General features: G+C 45.0%; 1 protein-coding gene and 2 long non-coding RNA genes across 4 annotated transcripts in view; 2 read left to right on the top strand and 1 right to left on the bottom strand.

Annotated features, from left to right (window-relative positions):
• Positions 1 to 1,952: 1,952 nt before the first annotated feature.
• Positions 1,953 to 21,287, top strand: LOC114445443 (uncharacterized). The gene is made up of 3 exons (XR_003671643.1): positions 1,953 to 1,963; positions 9,457 to 9,462; positions 21,194 to 21,287. It is a non-coding gene; the product is annotated as an uncharacterized LOC114445443 (long non-coding RNA).
• LOC114445435 (transcription factor 7-like) overlaps positions 4,013 to 22,358 on the bottom strand; it is a 49,889-nt gene continuing 31,543 nt past the window's right edge. Inside the window, exons 1-4 of one of the 2 annotated variants that reach the window (XM_028420502.1) lie at positions 4,716 to 4,762; positions 4,335 to 4,442; positions 4,197 to 4,245; positions 4,013 to 4,114 (exon numbers count right to left, since the gene is read on the bottom strand). In XM_028420502.1, coding sequence (XP_028276303.1) covers positions 4,065 to 4,114; positions 4,197 to 4,245; positions 4,335 to 4,442; positions 4,716 to 4,757 — 249 coding nt within the window. In that variant the 5' untranslated portion in view covers positions 4,758 to 4,762 and the 3' untranslated portion in view covers positions 4,013 to 4,064. Of the gene's footprint in view, positions 4,115 to 4,196; positions 4,246 to 4,334; positions 4,443 to 4,715; positions 4,763 to 22,358 lie in introns of those variants that run through there. The other variant, XM_028420501.1, reaches the window with a different exon arrangement.
• Positions 17,347 to 18,981, top strand: LOC114445440 (uncharacterized). The gene is made up of 4 exons (XR_003671640.1): positions 17,347 to 17,584; positions 17,931 to 17,967; positions 18,047 to 18,450; positions 18,519 to 18,981. It is a non-coding gene; the product is annotated as an uncharacterized LOC114445440 (long non-coding RNA).

Raw genomic sequence — 22,358 nt, 5'->3', positions numbered from 1 at the left:
TTTGTAATTATTTTAAAACCTATGATCATAAATGACAGGACAAGGTCCGAGGTGAGGACTGAAGACACAGGAAAAACTAGTGTCTCTCTGTTCCTGATGCAATCGATGTTACTGCTGCAGTTCCTGAATGATGTTGTGGTTTATTGTCCTCTCAGTCCACCAGGTGGAGGTGATGGTAAAAGAAGACGCAGCATCGTCCTTCATCGCCTTCAAAACAAAGGCTCCTCTACCAGAGGACACCATAGTTAAGTGGACAGTCATGATAGTCCATGTGTATTCAAACAGTAGTGATGACAATAAAAATCAGGATGATCAGTATTGTGGCCGCACAAAGATGAATGAAGACCTGCTGAAAAGTGGAGACCTCAGTCTGACCCCTTAATACCCCACAAAGAGAGACAGTGGAACCTACATCTGCACCGGCCACAAGGCCGAAGACGTCTTGAAACACAAAGTAACGCTAGAGCTCACAGGTGAGTGCTGTAGATACAGAATAGGTCCATGTGTATGAGAACGACTCTGTGCAGCCTGAAGAGCAGGACTGGTTTTACAAAGACCGAACAAAGATGGTGAATCACCCACTGCAAAGGAGAGACCTCAGTCTGACACTGAAGTACAGACAATGAGTATCTACACCTGCACCGTCTACAGCATTGAGGGAAAGATCCTGATGAAGAAACAAGTGCTACTTAATATTATAGGTCAGTGCTGTATATGCAGGTCAAAGGTCAGTGCTGTATATACAGGTCAAAGGTCAGTGCTGTATATACAGGTCAAAGGTCAGTGCTGTAGGCACAACATAAATAAACACTTCAGTGGAAACCAGTAAAGTGATAACATCCAACTGCTGTTGTCTGAACAGCTCATGTTGTGTTTTGTTGTACCTCAGTCCCTCAGGTGGAGGTGGATTCAGGAGCAGACTCTGCAAAGCTGCCAAAGAACACCAGAGTTCACCTGGATAAAAACATTAGAGTGGAGTCGACTCACAGTGACATCCCAGAAGGATTTATTTTTGCCACAGGTTTCAAGTCACATTAAATACAGTTAATAGTAGTGTGTTAGTAGTAGCAGTAGTAGTAGTAGTGTTAGTACAGGAGTGTAAGTGTCAATATAAATCCAAATCAGAAGTACAGTAATCAGTGTGACTGAGTATAATATATGTTGCATGGCTGTAATATAAGGGGGTGGCACTGGTCCTGGTTCAATTCTGACTGGGGCCTTTCTGTGTGGAGTTCTCCCTGTGCCTGCGTGGGTTTTCTCCGGGTACTCCGGCTTCCTCCCACGTTCTAAAGACGTGCATGTTAGGTTAGATGGTCACTCTAGATTGACCGTAGGTGTGAGTGTGTATGGTTGTTTGTCTGTATGTTGCCCTCTGATGGACTGGTGACCTATCCAGGGTGTACCCCACCTCTCACCTGTAGTTAGCTGGGAGAGGCTTCAGCCCCCCTGTAAGAGATGAGAAGGTGCTAAATAAATACAAATATAGAGCTTGGAGGGAATGACATTGGTACATGACATGATCATCTAGCTCTTCTCCCTACAGAAAGGGGAGGAGTTACACCGAGTTACAATATAGTCTGATGTGTGTCATGCAGGGGGTGAGACCTGTTGTTAAAAATACTGAGGAGTTACAGACTCCAGCTCAGCTCCCAGCACCGAGCCAGCCTTTCTAATGAGCTTGTCGAGTGTGTTGTGTCGGCCGACTTCATGCTGCTGCCCCAGCACACTGAGACCTCCAAGTGGTAAAACGTCTGCAGCATGGTCTGGCAGAGTCTCTTTAGGACATACAGGTGACCTCTGCGTTTGTGGACCAGTCCAGTTTGCGGTCAATGTGGACACCTAGGTATTTGTAGCTGTCCACAATGTCCACGTTGGTACCTTTGATGCTGACTGGGTTTGGGAGTGTCTGGTGCTTCCTGAAGTCCACCACCAGCTCTTTTGTCTTCATGACAATGAGCTGCAGGTGGTTTTGTCCGCACCACTCCATGAAGCAGTCCACCACGCTCCTGTACTCCGCCTCCCGACCTCTGCTGACTCGTCTCTCTGTATGTCCAGCACATATGGCAGTGTTGACAATGAAGCTGACTTTGACTTTTGACTTTGACTTGAACAGGAACCAGCTCATTAGGAGAACCTTCCTGCTAAAAGTTGGTGACAGATACAGAACCAGCTCTGTGTTCAAACAGTTAAACTCATTAACCCGTTGTCTGTGTAGAACTGTGCGAGATAATTTAATGTGTTTTGATTTCTCCCCCCTTCTTTTCCATTATCCTTCATTTACTCCTCTTCCTCCTGGTTCCACAGACAGTGCTGACTCAGCAGTACAATCACATGCAGTTTCATGATTGCGCCACAGGGGGGAGTGTTGGCCCAGGGAGACACCGGTTGCAGTAGGTCAGCAGGGGGTTTCCGCCCTCAGAGGGACACAGCCTGCTAACAGCTATGGTCTCCTGTCTCTAACAGGTCAGTAATGTGTGTACATACACTGTCAAAACATTCTCAAGAACTCTCGGAGCCTAACAGATCTTGGTTTAATGAAGGTTTGATGAGGAAAGCCATCGTTTTATGTTGGAATTGAACTTTGTAGTCCATCGTAATGGCGGCTCCCATGTGAACACGATGGCGGCCTCCTGTTAAAGATGGTTATCTCTGTTAGCTCCACATAGATGAGTGTGTTAAGTAAAGGTCAAACGGTTTCGCTCAGTTAAACAAATGGATTCAGTTATTATTAGGTGTAATTCTTTAAAGACACTGTAAACACTCTGGAATATATTTAGTTATTTTAGCATGGTCGGATATGTTTAGATAATCATAGCATGTTAAGAATATTTCCTGTTCTAGTGAACTGTGAAGTGGGCTATCCACAGTGTAAAATCCACTGGTGAACACTAAACTGAATGTGGACAATGTGTAGCAGGAGGAGTTGTCTCAGTGGCCTGTGATCGCTTGCTGTCCTCCGTCCTGGCCTCTGATCTCTTGCTGTCCTCCGTCCTGGCCTGTGATCTCTTGCTGTCCTCCGTCCTGGCCTCTGATCTCTTGCTGTCCTCCGTCCTGGCCTCTGATCTCTTGCTGTCCTCCGTCCTGGCCTCTGTGCCCATTTCTTTTTTTTTCTTTTCTCACTTTTCCTGCTCACACACAAACCTTGTAAAGCTATGAAAAAACAAAACCAAACTACCCAAGTTGTTTGACATTGATAGCTCCACAAGAACCTCCCTCACACACACACCCTCACATCCACATTGGCTCAGTTGCCACACACACCAGCTTTGATCAGCGTTGATACAATCACATGTATTCCTCCTAGAGAAATCTTCGACAGGTAAGACAAAGTTTTTATTTCTCTGCTTTTTTGACCAAGTGCCGGTGAAGGCATGAAGAGAAGATGGCTATAGAAAATAGGGTACATAGGTTTGTAAATGTATTTTGTTTTTCCCATAATTTAACATGGAGAGGCCTGTGGTCAAAGGTTTTGTGCTACTGAGCCACACACTAATGTTTTTCTCTTCTCAACCTCAGCAGATTAAGAATTGTTGTGGCTTAAACCCGAGCAGTGAATTGTTGGCAGGATGCGGCACATGAAGTCTGCATTACAGATTTTTCAGAGGACAGGGACTCACTCACACTGTTAGGGAGGAGTGCCCTCTAGTGGAAAAGACATGTAACCACACAGTAGTGACAGGTTTAATATAACCATGCAAAATGACACATTTTCCCAGAGTGCTTGTTTTTAGAAGTGTACTACTGTTTTAATGGCAAACAGCTTATTACCATCAGAATGTGTCTGTGTCTACAGTGCTGTGACATTTGAAGATAGTATTATTGTGTATCGTTGCACATAAACTCATATTTCATCTAGTTAATGAATTGAAACTTTCTAAATTAAAAAAACGTGGCTGTCTGCTTTATGGTTACAATATTTGTTCTGTTGTAAAGATGTCTCATTCATCAGCAAATAAAGAGCATTTGTGAATTTAATAAAGAAGTTTATTAATAAATATAAATTAATAATAATGAAGTAAAATAAAACTATTGACAAAAAAATACCAGCAAGAAAATCAAACTATTTACAAGAAAATCACAGTATATACAGGAGAAAGCAGTCTGCCATCTTGATCTGTGGAAGCACAAACACAAACATGATCAGTCCTCTGTGACACTTTGTGTGTGTGTCCACCTGCATCAAACAGCATGTTTACCTCTGCTTGCAGCTGCAGCCCTCCTCCTGACCCTCTTCCTCTTTTTGCCCTAAAATCAAGCACATCACACATCACACTCTGTTTGCACTGTCTGTGGAGGAGTTGTGTGGTAGTTGTGTGTGAGCAGAGTGTGTTTACATAGTTGTCTGCTGTCGACCATCCTGGGTGCAGCTGGGCATGGAGCCGCCGCTCTGCCTCGGCCTCCTCATAATATCTGGCCTGCTCCTCCTTTGACAGTGCGTTCCACTGTGGACAGACGACAACTCACTGTCAGCACATGTACTAAAACACAACTGCAGGCTGGTAGAACACAGAGTCACAGTGATGTGTGTTTCTGCAGTGTGTGTGTCACAAAATCAGAAAAGCCTTGTTAATATTGGTGCCTGTGGCCATTAATTGAACTGCAGTCAGCATTCTGTGGCTCGTAGTGTCAGATCAGTGCTGGCTGATAGCTTCCAAAACGCAGTCTGAGTGGATGACAGCAGTTCAAACCAACTCTTGATCCAGAGTGCTTCTTACCTTCTGACCCACAGCTGCATTCACAGCCGCACTGCCCTTCATGCCCTTCTCAGCCGAGACTTTGGGCCTCTGCTCTGCGAGGAAGAGCCATGTTTATTCATACTTTGTTTGTGTGATTTACTTACGGTTCAATAACAGAAACCAGGACGATGTTGTCCGGCAGCTTCACCACTGGAAGTTGAACCTGAGGACACAAATGTGGAGGTGATTAGACAAGTTGTTGTCCTCTGTCTGCTAAAGTGTCTCAGAGCTCAGAGAGTGTGTATTCAACTGTAAATCTGAGTCACTGTTACACATGGTCAGCCTCTGTGGGTCTGTGATCAGACTGTGTGTTACTCAGAATCAGAATCAGAATCATGTTTATTGCCATGTAAGTGAAGGGGGTTCACATTACTAGGAATTTGCCTTAGTGATTGGTGCATACAAAGAACATATGACAATTAACATGCAATAAGATAAAAACTAAGATAAAATTAAGTAAATAAACTAAAGTAAGGCTAAATTTACATGACAGACATACAATGAACAGAACATAAAATACTGTGCAGATGAAATGGTAAACATAGACCCTTATATGATCGAATGGAACAGTGTAATAATGTAATAATGTAACAGGTACCACATGGATCGGTGAGGTGGTACTCGTGTGCAAGTAGTGCAAGATGGAGTAAACAGTGCAAATAGTCATCATTGTGCAGTGACTATACTAAAGTAACCTTCTGAAGCATTAATTACAGTTTAACAGTCCAACAGCAGAGGGGAAGAAGCTGTTCTTGTGGCGTGAGGTTCTGGTCCGAATGGACCGTAACCTCCTGCCTGAGGGGAGTGGCTCAAAGAGTCCGTGTCCAGGGTGAGAAGGGTCAGCTGTGATCCGACCTGCACGCCTCAGAGTCCTGGAGACGTACAGGTCCTCGATAGATGGCAGGCTGCAGCCGATCACCTTCTCAGCAGAGCGCACAACACGCTGCAGTCTGTGCTTGTCCCTGGCAGTGGCCCCAGCGTACCACACTGTGATGGAGGAGGTGAGGATGGACTCAATGATGGCCGTGTAGAACTGAACCATCATCCTGGCTGGCACCTTGAGTTTCCTCAGCTGCCGCAGGAAGTACATCCTCTGCTGGGCCTTTTTGATGAGGGAGCTGATGGTGAGCTCCCACTTGAGGTCCTGGGTGATGGTGGTACCCAGGAAGCGGAAAGAGTCCACTGTGGAGATGGAGGTGTCTGTCAGGGTGAGGGGGGGTGATGGAGCTGGCACTTTCCGAAAGTCTACTGTCATCTCCACTGTCTTCTGGGCATTCAGCTCCAGGTTGTTGTCAGCACACCAGGACACCAGACGGTCCACCTCCATCCTGTAGGCAGACTCATCCCCGTCTGAGATGAGTCCAATGAGGGTGGTGTCGTCAGCAAACTTAATCAGCTTGACAGACTGGTGGCTGGAGGTGCAGCAGTTGGTGTACAGGGAGAAGAGCAGAGGGGAAAGTACACAGCCTTGGGGGGTACCGGTGCTGATGGTCCTTGTTTCCGAGACATTCGTCCCCAGCCTCACATGCTGTCTCCTGTCTGTCAGGAAGTCAGTGATCCACCGGCAGATGGAGTCTGGAACATGCAGCAGGGACAGCTTGTCTTGGAGGAGAGCTGGGCGGATTGTGTTGAAAGCAGAGCTGAAGTCCACAAACAGGATCCTAGCATAGGTTCCCGGGGAGTCCAGATGCTGCAGGATGTAGTGAAGAGCCAGGTTGACAGCATCGTCCACAGATCTGTTAGCTCTGTAGGCGAACTGCAGGGGGTCCAGGAGGGGGGCTGTGATGGTCTTGAGGTGGGACAGTACCAGGCGCTCAAAGGACTTCATGACTACAGACGTCAGTGCCACAGGTCTGTAGTCATTAAGACCAGTGATCCTTGGTTTCTTGGGAACTGGAACAATGGTGGAGGATTTGAAGCAGGCTGGCACATGGCATGACTCCAGAGAGGTGTTAAAGATGTCTGTGAGCACTGGAGTCAGCTCATCTGCACAGTGTCTTAGGGAGGAGGGGGACACACCATCAGGTCCAGGAGCCTTGCGGGGGTTCAGTCTCCTGAACAGCCTGTTAACATCCTCCTCCAGGATTGAGAGGGCAGCTGAGGGGGAGGAGGAGGGGGGTAAGGAGGACTCTGATGGGGTATCTTTGATGTGGATGTCCGTGTTGATGGGGTGTGGAGAGGTGTGTGGAGAGGTGTCAGGGCTGGCTGATAGTCCATCAAAGCGGCAGTAGAACTCGTTCAGACTGTTGGCTAATTGCAGGTCGTCAGCTGAGTGGGGGGCTTTGGGCTTGTAGTTGGTGATCTGCCTCAGTCCTTTCCACACAGAGGCAGAGTCGTTAGCAGAGAACTGCTGCTGGATTTTCTCAGAGTACAGTGATTTAGCACTTCTCACCTCCTTGCTAAACCTGTACTTGGCCTGTTTGTAGCAGTCTCTGTCCCCACTTCTGAAAGCGGCCTCCTTCTCTAGCCTCAGCTGTCTGAGTTTAGCTGTGAACCAGGGTTTGTCATTGTTATAACTCACCCTGGTGCGTGTTGGCACAATACTGTCCTCACAGTACTGTATATATGACGTCACAGTGTCTGTATACTCATCAAGACTATCAGTGGCAGCCCTGAACACCTCCCAGTCCGTTGTCTCAAAACAGGAGCGAAGCTCCTCCACAGCCTGGCTGGTCCACTTTTTAGATGTCCTCACCACAGGTTTGGAGAGCTTCAGCCTCTGTCTGTACGCAGGAATCAGACGGACCATCACGTGGTCAGATAGTCCAAGAGCAGCACGGGGCACTGCGCGATATGCCTCGCTTATTGTGGTGTAACAGTGATCCAGTGTGTTCTCCTCTCTGGTCGGGCATTTGATCAGCTGTTTGTACTTCGGGAGTTTTTTGCTCAGGTTTCCTTTATTAAAGTCACCAAGGACAATAATTAAGGAGTCCGGATATGTTTGCTCCAAACACAGGATCTGATCCGCGAGTGCACGCTGAGCCTCGTGCACGTCTAAGTATTCCAGAGCAGGAGAGCAGTGCTGGGAGATCACAGTCACATCAGTACACCAACCACTGTTGATATAGAAACAGACACCTCCACCTTTGGTTTTACCGGAGAGTTCCCTGTGGCGATCCGCTCGGAGGAGTTGGAATCCCTCCAGCTGCAGCGCGCAGTCCGGTATCTGTTCACAAAGCCAGGTCTCCGTGAAGCACAACACACAAGATGAAGAAAAGTCCCTGTTCCTTCCCATCAACAGTGTCAGCTCGTCCATTTTGTTGCTAAGTGAGCGGACGTTAGAGAGAAAAATCCCAGGTAATGGTGTGCGCGTCCCACGTCTCCGGAGGCGCACCAGCGCACCAGCTCTCTTCCCTCTGCGCCGGCGTCTCACCTTTTTAACTAAAACGTGTAGTAAATCGGCAGCAGATGCTAAAAAAACTGGTGATATTACTGCATCTGAAGCAGGGACAGGTGGAGACATGGTCCACAGTGCTAGTGACAGTTCTGATTACTGTGTTACTTCAAAAAGGGTTTAGTAGGATGTAGTGTTTCATTTTGAAGGCTTCTTGTGCTTTATACTCCGTCCTCATGAGGTCCAGCTGTGTCTGCTTCCTAACTTGTGTACTTTGTGTTTTATACTCAGCCCTTCCTCTTGTCTGATGCTGCTGTTTCCAACAACCAAACAACACGTATTAGTGCAGCGGTCCCCAACCTTTTTTGCACCACGGACCGGTATCATGTAAAACAATACTTTCACGGACCGGCACAGAAAAAAAAGTGCATAAAGAGACAACTTACTCTTATGCTTAATTAGTGGGAGCCTTTGAGCTTTCCCAGCAATGAGGCGGTCCCATCTAGGGATAATGGGAGACATGACACCCGAAGTGTGTTTCTTATGTCCAGTCCACTCCGTAATTTTGTTTTGGCCGTCATTAATTGCTTCAGTCGTTCTTGTTCATGTTTTCTTCCATGGTTTGTCTTTTAATGCAGGGTGCTCGGTCTCGCAGTTTTGAAGGCTTCGTTGCCTCATTTGCGAGTCTGTCGCCACATATCACTCAGAGCGGACTTGGTGTGTGAGAATCACCTGTTGCAATAAATCCGTATTTTAAATAGGACTCCTGATATAGTCTTTTAAATGCGGGTTTCTTTTTCTTTGAAGGGGTAGGCTCCTCTTCTTCTGTCTCCTCGTTAGGCCTTTTCCCCTTTCCGAAGAAGCTCTCCAAAGACGTTTGTTTTTTTATTCATTTTTGCTGCTTGTGGGCTTAATTTTGGGGCCGTATCCCGAGACAAGCGTCTGGGCAGGTGCTTAAAGGCACAGGCGGATGAATCTGATCGATTTATAAATGAAACAGCTTTCAGACTCAGATAATGAAAAATATATGTTTTGCTCAGTCTTTCTGTGCGGCCCGGTACCAAATGACCCACGGACCGGTACCGGTCCCCGGCCCGGTGGTTGGGGACCACTGTATTAGTGTGTTTATCCAGGGTCTTACTGTGTTTCCGGGTGAAGCCTCCGCTGCTGCTGTGGAGCTGCTGCAGGAGGGGGCAGGGGACTCATGATGGTACTGCAGAGAGACAGGGAGGATTGAGCAGACATGACACACTCAGACTCTGCCTTATTTTGATGTGGAAATAACTGAATGGTCAAAATTCAGATTTGTGTGGGTCAGGTGTTTTTGTCTCTGTCCCTGGCCTCCTCTTTGTGTCTTACCTGTCCCTGGCTGGCTCCATCGTCCAGCTGCAGGTGGGCGTCTGGTGCAGCAGGCACAGGAGGAGGAGGAGGGGGGTCGGATGCACCATAGTACCATTTATTAAATAATGCATTTGTAAAATCTCCATTTTCTTCCACCTTGTCAGTGATTATCCACAATACTCAGATATTGACCCATCTCTGAGCTCTTTCTTTGATTTAACAGCTGTTAGAGTCAGTTTCTTTGCTCATACAAGATTCAAGATTCAAGAAGTTTATTGTCAAATGCACAGCACTTTACAGTTACACTGAGCAATGAAATTCTTACTTTGCGAGTTCCCTTCATATGACTTTATACACAACTAAATTAAGATAAAAAAAAAAAAAATAAAAAATAAACAGTAGACTTAGGCATAAGAATAAATAAAAATACGAATAAACAATAGGAAAAAAAAATAAAATAGAGTAAGCAAAATGTGCAGTTCTATGTACAGAATGTGCAGTTCTATGTACAGAGGTAGGACGTTTAGAATGTGCAAATATTTTAAGAGATTGTACATGCAAAAACAAATATGTGCAATTTTTGCATTGTGGAAAGATAAAGAAAAATGTCAGTGGTTCAGTAGCCTGATGGCCTGTGGATAGAAACTGTTTTTTAGTCTGGTTGTCCTTGCTTTCACGCTCCTGAAGCGTCTGCCTGACGGCAGGAGTGTGAACAGTGAGTGCTGTGGGTGAGTGCGGTCTTTGATGATATTGTGGGCCCTCTTTGTGACCCGGGCATTATAGATGTCCTGTAGAGGTGGGAAGGCTGCTCCACAGATGAACTGAGCCGTTTTAATGACACGCTGGAGAGCCTTCCTGTCCTGAACGGTGCAGTTCCCATACCAGACTGTGATGGAGTTTGTCAGGACGCTCTCCACTGTACATCTGTAAAAGTTGCTGAGGAGTTTGGAGGGTAATCCAAATTTCCTCAGCTTCCTGAGAAAGAAGAGTCTCTGTTGAGCCTTCTTGATGATCTGCTGTGTGTTGTGAGCCCAGGTGAGATCCTCACTGATGTGGGTGCCGAGGAGTTTGAAGGTTTTCACCCTCTCTACCTGGGCCTTGTTGATGAAGAGTGGGGCGTGCTGGTCTCTCCTCTTCCTTGGGTCAATAATCATCTCCTTAGTCTTCTCAGAGTTTAAGGAGAGATTATTTTCCTGGCACCAGGACACCAGCTGAGCCACCTCTTGCCTGTAGGCTGCCTCATCTCCTCCAGTGATCAGCCCGATGACTGTTGTGTCGTCAGCGAACTTGATGATGGACGTGTTACTCTGGGAGGGGACGCAGTCGTAGGTGAAGAGGGTGTACAGCAGTGGACTGAGCACGCAGCCTTGGGGGGTTCCTATGCTCACAGTCTTTGTGGCTGATATTCTGGCACCAACTCTGACAGTCTGGGGTCTGTCTGTGAGGAAGTCCTGGACCCAGCGGCAGAGGGGGGATGTCAGTCCAAGAGTGAGGAGCTTTTCAGCCAGTGTGCTGGGAATGACAGTGTTAAATGCTGAGCTGTAATCTATAAACAGCATTCTAACATAGGTGTCTTTGTGTTCGAGGTGTGACAGAGCTGTGTGGATGGCTGCATTAACGGCATCGTCAGTGGAACGGTTCTGGCGGTATGCAAACTGCAGGGGGTCTAAGGTGTCTGGGATGGTGTCTTTGATGTGGGACATGACTATCCTCTCAAAACACTTCATTACAATGGAAGTGAGGGCAATGGGGCGATAGTCATTCAAACAGGTTATTTTGTTTTTCTTGGGGAGGGGCACTATGGTGGTGGTCTTGAAGCATGTGGGCACAGATGACTGAGAGAGGGACAAATTGAAAATGTCTGTGAAAACCTCAGCCAGCTCTGAAGAGCAGGCCCTCAAAGCACGGCCGGGGATGTTGTCAGGGCCAGCTGCTTTTCGGGGGTTTGTCCTCTTCAGAGCCCTGCGCACCTCAGTTGAAGTCACAGTGAGTGAAGAGCTCTGTGCTGCCTCTGCTGGTAGAATCCCTCTGTGCTGTTTGGTGTTGAGGGTGTCGAAGCGAGCGTAGAACTCATTCAGCTCATCTGGTAGTGTTCTGTGGCTGTCTGTGACCGTACTGCTCCTCTGCTGGAAGTCTGTGATGTGATGTAGGCCCTGCCACATGCTCCGGGAGTCTGAGTTGTTGTAGTATCCCTCCAGCTTCAGTCTGTACTGCCTCTTGGCTTCCCTGATGGATCTACGTAGATCATATCTGGCCTTTTTGTAGGCTTCAGCATCACCAGAGTTGAATGCAGTGAAGCGTGCATGCAGCATGGAGCGTACCTCACAGTTCATCCAGGGTTTCTGATTGGGAAATATTTTGCAGCACTTGGTGGAGACAATGTTATCAACACAGGTGCTGATGTAGCTGGTGACGGCTGAAGCATATTCCTCTAAGTCCACAGAACAGTGCTCCTCTCTCCAAGCAGCAGTTTTAAACACGTCCCAGTTTGTAGCATTAAAGCAGTCCTGAAGCACCATGTCAGTCTCTTCATTCCAAACTTTGATGGTTTTGCTTACTGGGGGGGCTTGTTTGAGGAGCTGTCTGTAGGCTGGGTAGAGGAACACAGAGATATGGTCAGATTGTCCAAAGTGGGGGCGGGGCGCTGCCTTGTATGCGCCCTTCACGTTGCTGTAGACCTGGTCCAGAGTGTTGTTGTTCCTTGTAGGAAAAGTCACATATTGGTGAAATTTTGGGAGCACAGACCTGAGGTTGCAGTGGTTAAAATCCCCGGCAACAACAAACACAGCATCCGGGTGTGCAGTCTCGTATTTGCCAATGATGTCATGCAGTAGTCCTAACGCTGTGGTCTGATCGGCCCGCGGTTGGATGTAAACAGCCAGCAGAAACACAGCACTGAACTCCCTTGGCAAATAAAAAGGTCTGCACTTCACCATCAACACTTCGATGTCCGCACAGCAGTGTTTCTCCACCACCTGAGCGTCTGTGCACCATCTGTTGTTAACGTAGACACACACACCGCCGCCTTTGTTTTTACCTGCGGCTGATGTGCGGTCTCCGCGGTGCACTGTGTGGGTCTGAAGCTGAATGGCTGAGTCCGGTGTACTTGCAGTAGTCCATGTTTCCGTGAAGATAAGAGCACAGCACTCTCTGATCTCACGTTGAGATGTTGTCCTTGTTCGTAGCTCATCCATTTTATTTTCCAGAGAGCGGACGTTAGCTAACAGAAGGCTGGGTAGTGGTGGTCGTGTGCCTCTAGCCTTTAGCCTAGCATGTAGCCCTCCTCTCTTGCCCCGTTTCCGTCTCGCTGTTCGCCGGTCCCTTTGTTTACTCGGGCCTTGTGGTGGTGGCTGGAGTTGGTGGGATCCGTGCAGAGGAGAAGAGAGCTGTAGTCCAAAAGTTCTGAATTTAGTTTGTGGTAAACTTTTCCGATGTCCAGAAGTGATTCTCTGCTGTACGTGATCCTTGTGAACAGGCACTGAACATTTGCAATCCTTATACACACTAAAATAAACAATAAACAAAGTCGATGTCGGGAGCTCCTCGCAAACACGTCTGCCGCGTGGGGCGCCATGATGTTACATTAGATTAAAAACCACCAAGAACATTTAGGATCAACATTTGTATGTATTATCAAAGTGCATCAGTCGATTGTTACAGAGGTCAGATCATTAAATTAGTCTAAATTAGTTTAAAGTATCTGTTAGTATTTACCAAAGTCAGCTGCTGTCTCTATGAAGGTCTGGTTCTTCTTCTTTATTAGTTTGGTTGTTGTTCCTTTGTTGTTTTATTGCTGGAGTTTAAAACCAGGTTCTCTCTCCGTCGTCTGCTGTAGATGAGCGATGTCTCACTGTGTCTGTGAGATAGTCAACACATAACATTCTCTAAAAGGGAGAAAAACTCCCTTTTACCAGGAAGAAACCTCGAGAGGACCCAGGACTCTGGGGGACGTTTTACAAACGTTTTTTTAAAACGTTTTACATTCATCACAACACAAAAAACTCTTTTCCCATTAAATTGGCATTAGGAAAGGAAACACTTCCCCTTTTAATTATACACGCCTACATCTGCATAAACTGATTTCTCACCTGCTCTGTGTAGATCAAAGCCAAGCACAGCGGGTCGGACTTCGCAGCAGCTTCGTAGCAGCCTGTTAATATGGCCGCCAGCGGTTAGCATGAACAAGCGGTGGTTTTTACGGTTAGCATGAACAAGCGGTGGTTTTTACGGTTAGCATGAACAAGCGTTTTTTTCAGCCGATAATTGATCTTACCAATGTAACTTCTGTCTTTCGTTCTGTAACAGGACTCCGGACCAGGCCCGGCCCAAGGCATATGCGAAATATTTTGTTAGCAGGCAGACTCCAGGGTTTTGTCCCGTTTTCTGTCTCCTTGCTAGCACACAGCTACCCTAACTAACGCCGCCCTTGAACGTGACCTGCGTAAGCTCTGATTGACTGCTGAGACCACGTACCCCCACGTGGTAAAACGTGACCGTGTGGTGCATTCAAATGCAATTGGAGAACTAACAATCTGCCGATGTGAACAAATAAAGATACAGAAAATGAACAGTCTCTTTCTTTTAGTGAACTCAGTTAACTATTATCATATTATTAATGGGTCTTTTTATACCTGGCTACACTGACTAGTGTTTAGATCCCTCTCAGAGCTCATTACAGCCCTCTCTTAATCCATGTGGGGCCCCTACATATAAATGCTGGTTATGTACAGATTATGTACAAAAACGCAACAACACACACACACACACACACACACACCACCATCTGAAGACAGTGATAGAGGACACACAGGACCCATCATCATATACTGTGAAAACATCACATTTAACATGATTGACATGATGTAAAAACACATTTAGGACATGTGATGATAATGTGTTAAGTTGAATTTAGAAGCTGTAAAAATCTTGGGAGCACCTGGGGTCTTCCCCAGAAAATTTTTAATAAAGTAGAAGCCATTTCCTGCATTCTGCTGGATTTCAGCACTTATTTTACCTACAGAAGTAAAGGGTTAACACAATAACTATTACTGAGAGATTCAATAATAACTATCATAATAAAATTTTAAGCAATGATGACAAATACAAAACAAACTGAAAAGAAAACAGTTCTGTCAACCAAGATTATTATAACAAAATATGTTTACATCTGTTACTGTCTATCTCTGTGCCAAAATGACTATAGGCCTAACCACAAAAACACATTTCTGGTTCACTGTATTCCCAATGAGACCATAGACTGTCAGATTTTAGAGACTTCACAGAACAGATCAGATTAAACAGATTAGGAACAGATTACTCAAAGCCTCCAAAAAAGCTGCAAAAAAGCTGCACAACAGGTAACAACAGTTCACCATGAATCTGTGCTGATGTGTCTGCTTGTGTTGATCAGCACACACAAGCAGTTCAAATGAAGTGACTGAAACACAAAGGCAGGGATCAATATAGAAGGAAAGCTGCTCCCTGTCGCTCACTTCTGGCTTGCCCTATTCACTCCCTCAGGGTCGCCACCAGCAGTGGCCGACCGTCTCCCAGCTTAGCAGCGCTCAGCTACAGGGCACGTCAGGGCAGAGAGGGCACGTCGTGGATCATGTGACCGACCAACGTAGATTAGTAGTTATTGTTATATCGGTCCATTTACTATTATTTTGGACCACACAGACTGACTGTCACACGCAATAATGAAATTTTTCTCTACACACTTGCTGCCTGTCTTTCTATGTCGTCATCATCATTTGAGTATTGGCTTTGTGGCTTTTGTAAGGATTTTTCAGCTTTATTTTCAACAAAGCTCAACTTTTGTTTGATACTTTTGCATCGTTGTCTGCATTTGGACCCTGAACTCTAATCATAACATTACAAACTGACCAAAAATGGACCCAGCAGACTACCTTTTTGCTTAAGAAAGCCTGGAAGTGCAGAGACCAGTGCTGCTGGCTAATATGGAGGACATGTTGGACTATAAACCTTGGCTTCTACCTCAGTTTGAGACACTTTGTGTTGGGACTCACCTTGCCATGAAACCTGGAACCAGAACCTGAACCCCCACAGTGGGGGTTCAGGTTCTGGTTCATGGCAACCAGACAGGGCTGCTGCAAAAATATCTAACCTTTACAGAGTGAGCTTAAATAATGAAAACAATTCAGCATTTTTTTTAAATTTTGACTTTACTGTCATTATAGTTCAGTGTTCATGTGGCTACAAATACTTCAGTCTTGCATACAAACCCTCCTAGTCAGAGCAGACCTTGTCAACACAGCAGACAGGAAAATGTAAGAGAAGCTTCTTGCAAATAGGAAAAAAATCTGTCTTTTTACATGTTAGTGACTAAAATATTCAAGGAGACTTACACAGGTTTCATCTCTTCATTTTGAGCTTTTTACTGTGCAAAAACCAGTATGAGCAGGAATTATTTGATTTAATAATTGTTATTTGGTTGATCCTCAAAAACATGAAATCAAATAGAAAGCAGGCTAGTAGGTGAGCGAGCAGCGAGCTGGCCCTCTTTGTTTCATTAAAGAGTTAATTCTCAGCTGAACAGATGACGTGATCACAGCACAGCAACAGACACAATAGAGGCTCGTGACTTGAAGATTTTTGTGTGTGGGGGGGTGTGGCTTCTCACTTCTCTGAGGGGGGGCAGAGCTAAAAACAGGTCTGTGTTGTCAGGTACCGGTAATCATCTTGTTGTGGTTGTTCTTGTAGGACTCACACCTTCATGTGCAGTTTTTGTCTCCATAGTCTACAACAGACTAACAGGTCCAGACCTACATCAGGTCCAGTCTCAGCTCTCTGTCTGAGTTTTTGTGGTTTGATTTGTTGACAGTGATGCAACACTGCAGCTTTGTGTGACTGTATCTGTGCAGATTGTGTGTCAGTCAGTGATGTCACTGGGATGTAAAGACACACATAGGTCTTTCCTGCATTGAAACTGACACACACTGTTAAAAGTGAGAGTAGTTTGTGTTTTCACACAAGTATTGGTGTCACTGCTGCTGACACACACACAGACACACACACACATGTGACCCTCTCACTGTGTCTAACACAACTACCAGCAGCTGTGAGCTGTGTTGATTCATGTGAAGAAGAGCTGCTACACACAGCATGAGATCAGTCTGAGCAGCATCACTGTGACACAGCAGCTCATCACCCATAATAATAATAATAATAATAATAATAATAATAATAATAATAATATAGATCATTCAACAACGACTGGTTACTGAGGAGGTTTTCTAACATGTCTTTCTAAAAAAGACTATTTGAATGTTTCTGTCTGATCTAAAGCTCTTTATAACTTTGTAAAAACCTTAAATATCATGTTTACATGTCTTATGAATTCATGATGTTCATGTTTATATAAAATCATTTTCTACTTGAGGTGAATGAACTTGAACTGTGGCGGACGTCCACTGTGAGGAGCAGGAAGAGACGTTCAGATCTGATGAAGTGAAGAAGTCAAAGGCAGAAGAAGAGTCCTGCTGAAGAACTCTGGAGGAAACCAGGTCTGAGTAAAGAGGAGCAGCAGCACCTTCTTATTGATCCTCACACACTGACCACATGAGGAACTGAGTCTGAAGAAGAAACAGAAACCAAACTGCTGTTCAGAGAATGCTGCTGTTTCAATGGGTTCATTTTCGGGCACAATCACACCCAGTCTGCACAGTCACTTTTTGCCTGAGTCAGTGCCAACCATGATTCACCTCAAGTTTACCAAATGACTGTGTTCAGAACAAGTAGTCAAACAAGGGTGTAGTTTAGCAAGGTGAAAACAGAAGAAAGAGATTCTCATTGGCTGCAGGTACGGTTAATGATTCTTTTCTGGCTTCCTACCAATAGACATAAATATCCTCCTGTCACTGGTCCTAGCAGGTGATTGGCTCTGCACTTATCTGCTGTTGTGTTTAGCTGCATTACTTGGTAGCACACACACACCCAACCCGCACAGGTAGACCTTCATCAAGCGCATGTCTAGCAATGCTGTGCAACTGGTTTGGTTAGACAATATCCCGCCTCCTTCTCATCTCCTCCTTCCTCATCTCTATAAAAGACAGAGATGGGTTGTTCTGTGTAGACTCTGTGATTCTGTCCTGCTGCAGTTTGTGTGTGTTGGTGCTCAGAATGGCTTCAGCTGGCTGTACAGAGACACAAGGTAAGAGCCAGTGTGTTGTTGTTGCGTTAGTGTGTGTGTGTGTGTGTGTGATGAAGAACAGTGTATGTTGTGACTAAATGTGTTGGACTGTTTGTACAGAATGAGTTTAGCAGCACAAACAAACACACGTTGATGGATTTGAACTTTAGTTACCTCAAAGTGTGGAACAAAGACATGACAGGAGGGACAACCATGGACCCACCAAGAGACACATGTGGACACATTTAGTTTAGTTTGTCTGCTGCGTAAATGATTGATCATCAATGCTTTTGAGGTGTGTGCAGCCATATAAACTGTCATTCAAAGTTATCTATCAATGCAACAAAACTGTTCTTGCCTTTATCAGAATCAGAAATAATGACCAACAGCATCACAGTTTAAAAGTAAGTATTCATTAATGATGACTTAATGTATCCGTACTGACTGAACCTGATGACTCTTCACCTCTGTGTCCTCTCACAGAGAGAAGATGATCCTGCTGCTCCTCATCCTCACCTCCTCAGCTGCAGCATTTGAAGTGAAGGAGACACAGAGCTCCTATCAGGCAGAGGAGAACCATGACATCACACTGGAGTGGACGTTCACTGCTGACAGTCACACTTCACCTGAACAGATTTCTGTCTACTGTGAAGTTATCTTTGATCATAAACCCGTCATCCTGTATCAAGTCTCTGCTGGAGAGGAGAAGACAGACTCTCAGGATGAACATTTTTCAGGAAGAGTCCAGAGTGACACAGACGCCCTCAGAGAAGGACGACTCAGACTTCAACTGTCCAGACTCAGGACTGAAGACTCTGGTCTGTATGTGTGTGATGTGAGGACACATTCTGGAAGTGGCTATGGCACCTGTAGTCTCAATGTCACTGGTGAGTGTTTTCCCCACATGTTCATTTAAACATCAACAAGTCTCAACTCACATGTTTGTCCTTTACAGCAGCTGGTGCTCAGACACACACTGACAGACCAACACTGAGTCCTAGTCTGAGTCCAGCAGCAGACACAGGAGGATGGACAGGACTCAGCACTGGACTGACAGTAGGAGGATTTGTACTGCTTGTCTTTGTAGTTTTATTTTTTGTTTTTACAAGGAAACTGAACTTTTGTGTCTCAGAACAACAACCCACTACATACAACGCTGTTTCTGGTGAAATTCCAACAGGAAGTCGGCCATTTTTGGCGATTTGTGACCCTCCTACAAAACTTTTCAAACCTCTAATACTTCATCCAAATGAGCTGCAGTTCACTGTGTCCACTGATGTTATGTGTCTGTGTTATTAAAACCGTGTCAACAGTATTTACACTGTAAAAAGTTCACCACACATTTAGTGTGTTGTGCTGCACAACAGTTATTCTTGTAATGCAAGAGGAGATAAATGATGTTATTCACTTTAGGAACCAGTCCACGTCATGAACGTGCTGAATCAGCATGTTGCTGTGGTCTTGTTTGTAAAAACTAAATTAAGATTTGCTCCGTGTGAGCAGAAAATCCCTCGTTCTTTTGCCGTTGATGTTTTAAATACAAACACTGATCCTAGAACCCTTTTTAATAAAGACTGTAATGAACTGCTCAGTGTCTGTGTCATCAAACATGCTTCAGAGTTCATTCTGTTCTCATGAAGGTCTTTTTAGAACGACTCTCTGGCACCACCTGCTGACAGAAAATGGATGAGCTGCTGTGTCAGTTCGGAGGAGAACATAATAGGAGCAGTAGGTCAGAGGTCACTGCAGCAGACTGCTGATGTGTGACTGTAGAAGAGCTGCCACAGGCTGCAGCTCCTCTGTTATTTACACACTGAACTGCTGCTTTGTTTCTATTGACCCACAGTTCTGTTCAAAGTGGTGACAGTTTATTGTGTGTCACATGTTCACAGTCATGATGCTGCTCTGTCTTCAGTGTCCTCTCACACATTACAGACATGCTAACAGCTAAAAGTGACTGAACGTCTGTGTGGCCCCACTGTTTATGTTTGTGATGCTGTTGATTTGCAGTCTGAACTTAATATGAGTGTGTGGGACACACATTTTCATGTCAGGTGATTCAAGCTTTTGTTTCATTTTATCATTTATCATTTCTTTGCTTTCCACTGTTATCTTATTATTGAACAGTCCATCCAGGATTTCACAGGCCTATTTTGAGATTGTTGCGGCAATTGAGCAGGATGACAGCCTGTCTCACCACGCTGTGTAAAAACGTACTACTACTACTCTACTACTTCCATGCAGAACGCTTGGATCCGCTTCTCACAGTCTTTTGTTGTTATTTTGTGACTTGCTGCATCTTAAGCACAGGGGGCTGGTGTATGACGCGGTAACAGCACGAGTAACGTAGCCCGTCTCTGGAGATGTGCTCTTCTATTCATTCAAACACTAAAAAAACTGAAACTTTATGTTTTGATGTTGATTTTGTGGGGATTTAATGATTTAATTGCAAATTTGAAAATAATTATTGAATTATTGAAAATTGAAAAGATTTAATGATTTAGGGAAATATGATGGTAAATGGTAAATAATTCAAATAATATTTATTGAAATGAAACCTGAAAATAAACAATTGATTCAAAACTATTTCAAAGTTGATTCAAAAAAATTTTGAACTGAAAGAAATCATCAAAACATAAAGTTTCAGTTTTAGTTTTTGAATTAATTTTATTTTGAGTGAACAAAACTTATGAGCCTGATTTGGCTCCATACCCTGACTACGGTCGGGAAGCGGAAGCAGAAAGGGTTAACAAAGTGGAGTGGTCAAATTTGTAGAAGAGTTGCGGTGATTGGTTAAACTTGCAAGGCCGTGCTGGAATGGTTGAATTTTTACGGAGCCCCTCCGATGACATGGTCAAAAAATAAAGCGTCCCTCTGTGGGGAACGTGCTCCTGGAGCTTGTAATGCAAGAGGAGATAAATGATGCTATTAACTTGTCGTCAGCTGCTCAGTGTGCAGGTTTGTTCAGCTTTTGTTTCTGGATTTCTGCATTTGGTAACACTGGGTGGACAGTTGTTGTGTTGTGACGTGTCAGGCAGGAGCCAACCATTTGGATGTTTGAATGTTTATTGATTACACATTATTGGAGATACAAAAATAAAGATATTCGATATTCTATGACAAGCTGAATCAGTTGGTGACCCTTCAGGACAGACTTGGACCTACTGTAGGAGGAAGAGGATGTCTGCACACCACTCACAGCTTAGATGATGAAGACGATGAAGATGAAGGAGGAGGTTCTGCAGGTCAGATCACTGTGAGAGCTTTGATGATTTGTTATTTACACTTGTGGACTGTTGGTCTTTAGTTTCTTTTGTTTTCTTTCAGCAAAATGAATGAAAAACACACAGGCTGCTATCACTGCTGCTACTATCAGTACATAATGGTGTCTCGTCTGTCCTCTGGTTGTGTCTGCTGGTGGACTCACAGATTGTCTCTGTATTTGTGCCTCAAATAAAGCAGCTGCTGCTGTAAAGGACAAAAATGTGTTGAGACTTGTTGATGTTTAAATGAACATGTGGTTTGAATTGAACCTGATGCTGTCTGTCTGTACAGAATATTATATGTTACAGTTAGAAGAACAGAAATCAGACAGTTCTCAGCAGACAGCAGCTTTAACTTACTCACCAGAGACTTTAAGTCGACAGTTTGCTGAGCCGTCTCCAGAAGCTGTCCTCACATCACACACATACAGACCAGAGTCTTCAGTCCTGAGTCTGGACAGTTGAAGTCTGAGTCGTCCTTCTCTGAGGGCGTCTGTGTCACTCTGGACTCTTCCTGAAAAATGTTCATCCTGAGAGTCTGTCTTCTCCTCTCCAGCAGAGACTTGATACAGGACGAAGGATTTATGATCAAAGATAACTTCACAGTAGACAGAAATCTGTTCAGGTGAAGTGTGACTGTCAGCAGTGAACGTCCACTCCAGTGTGATGTCATGGTTCTCCTCTGCCTGATAGGAGCTCTGTGTCTCCTTCACTTCAAGTGCTGCTGCTGAGGAGGTGAGGATGAGGAGCAGCAGGATCATCTTCTCTCTGTGAGAGGACACAGAGGTGAAGAGTCATCAGGTTCAGACAGTACGGCTACAACAACATCAATCTGCAGTCTGACTGACTCACAGTCACACTCCTGTCAGCTTTTACAGTCTGCACTGCTGCACACACATGCCTCTGCCAGCAGGTGGCGCTAAATACGACATATCCTTCTCCTCTCCTTACATTCTTCCTTTGACATGTACTGCTCTGCCAAGCAGTGTCATACACTGACTAGCATTATATTATTATAAACTATTATTAACTATTATTAACTATTATTAACTATTATTATATTATTAATGGGTCTTTTTATACCTGGCTACACTAACTAGTGTTTAGATCCCTCTCAGAGCTCATTACAGCCCTCTCTTAATCCATGTGGGGCCCCTACATATAAATGCTGGCTATGTACAGATTATGTACAAAAACGCAACAACACACACACACACACACACACCACCATCTGAAGACAGTGATAGAGGACACACATGACCCATCATCCTCTTTTTGCCTCATAAACTGTGAAAACCTCACATTTACCATGATTGACATGATTTAAAAACACGCAGGAAGTTCCTCTTCTAACTAGTCGCTGCAGTTTTCCCACTGAAGCAGAGGCTTTCAGCTAATTAAGCATCTCTGTGGGAGGTAGCTGGAGCACCCGGGGTTTAACCCACGCAGGCACGAGGAGAACTGTGAACTTCCACACAGAAAGGTCCGGGCCAGTAGCTCCAGAACCTGCTGCAAGGTGACGGTGCTGACCA

Source organism: Parambassis ranga, chromosome 13 (assembly GCF_900634625.1).
Source record: "Parambassis ranga chromosome 13, fParRan2.1, whole genome shotgun sequence".
In the NCBI taxonomy this organism is placed as follows: domain Eukaryota; kingdom Metazoa; phylum Chordata; class Actinopteri; family Ambassidae; genus Parambassis; species Parambassis ranga.
The sequence above is the reverse complement of the archived record's forward strand: the minus strand, read 5'-3'. Positions and strand labels throughout refer to the sequence as shown.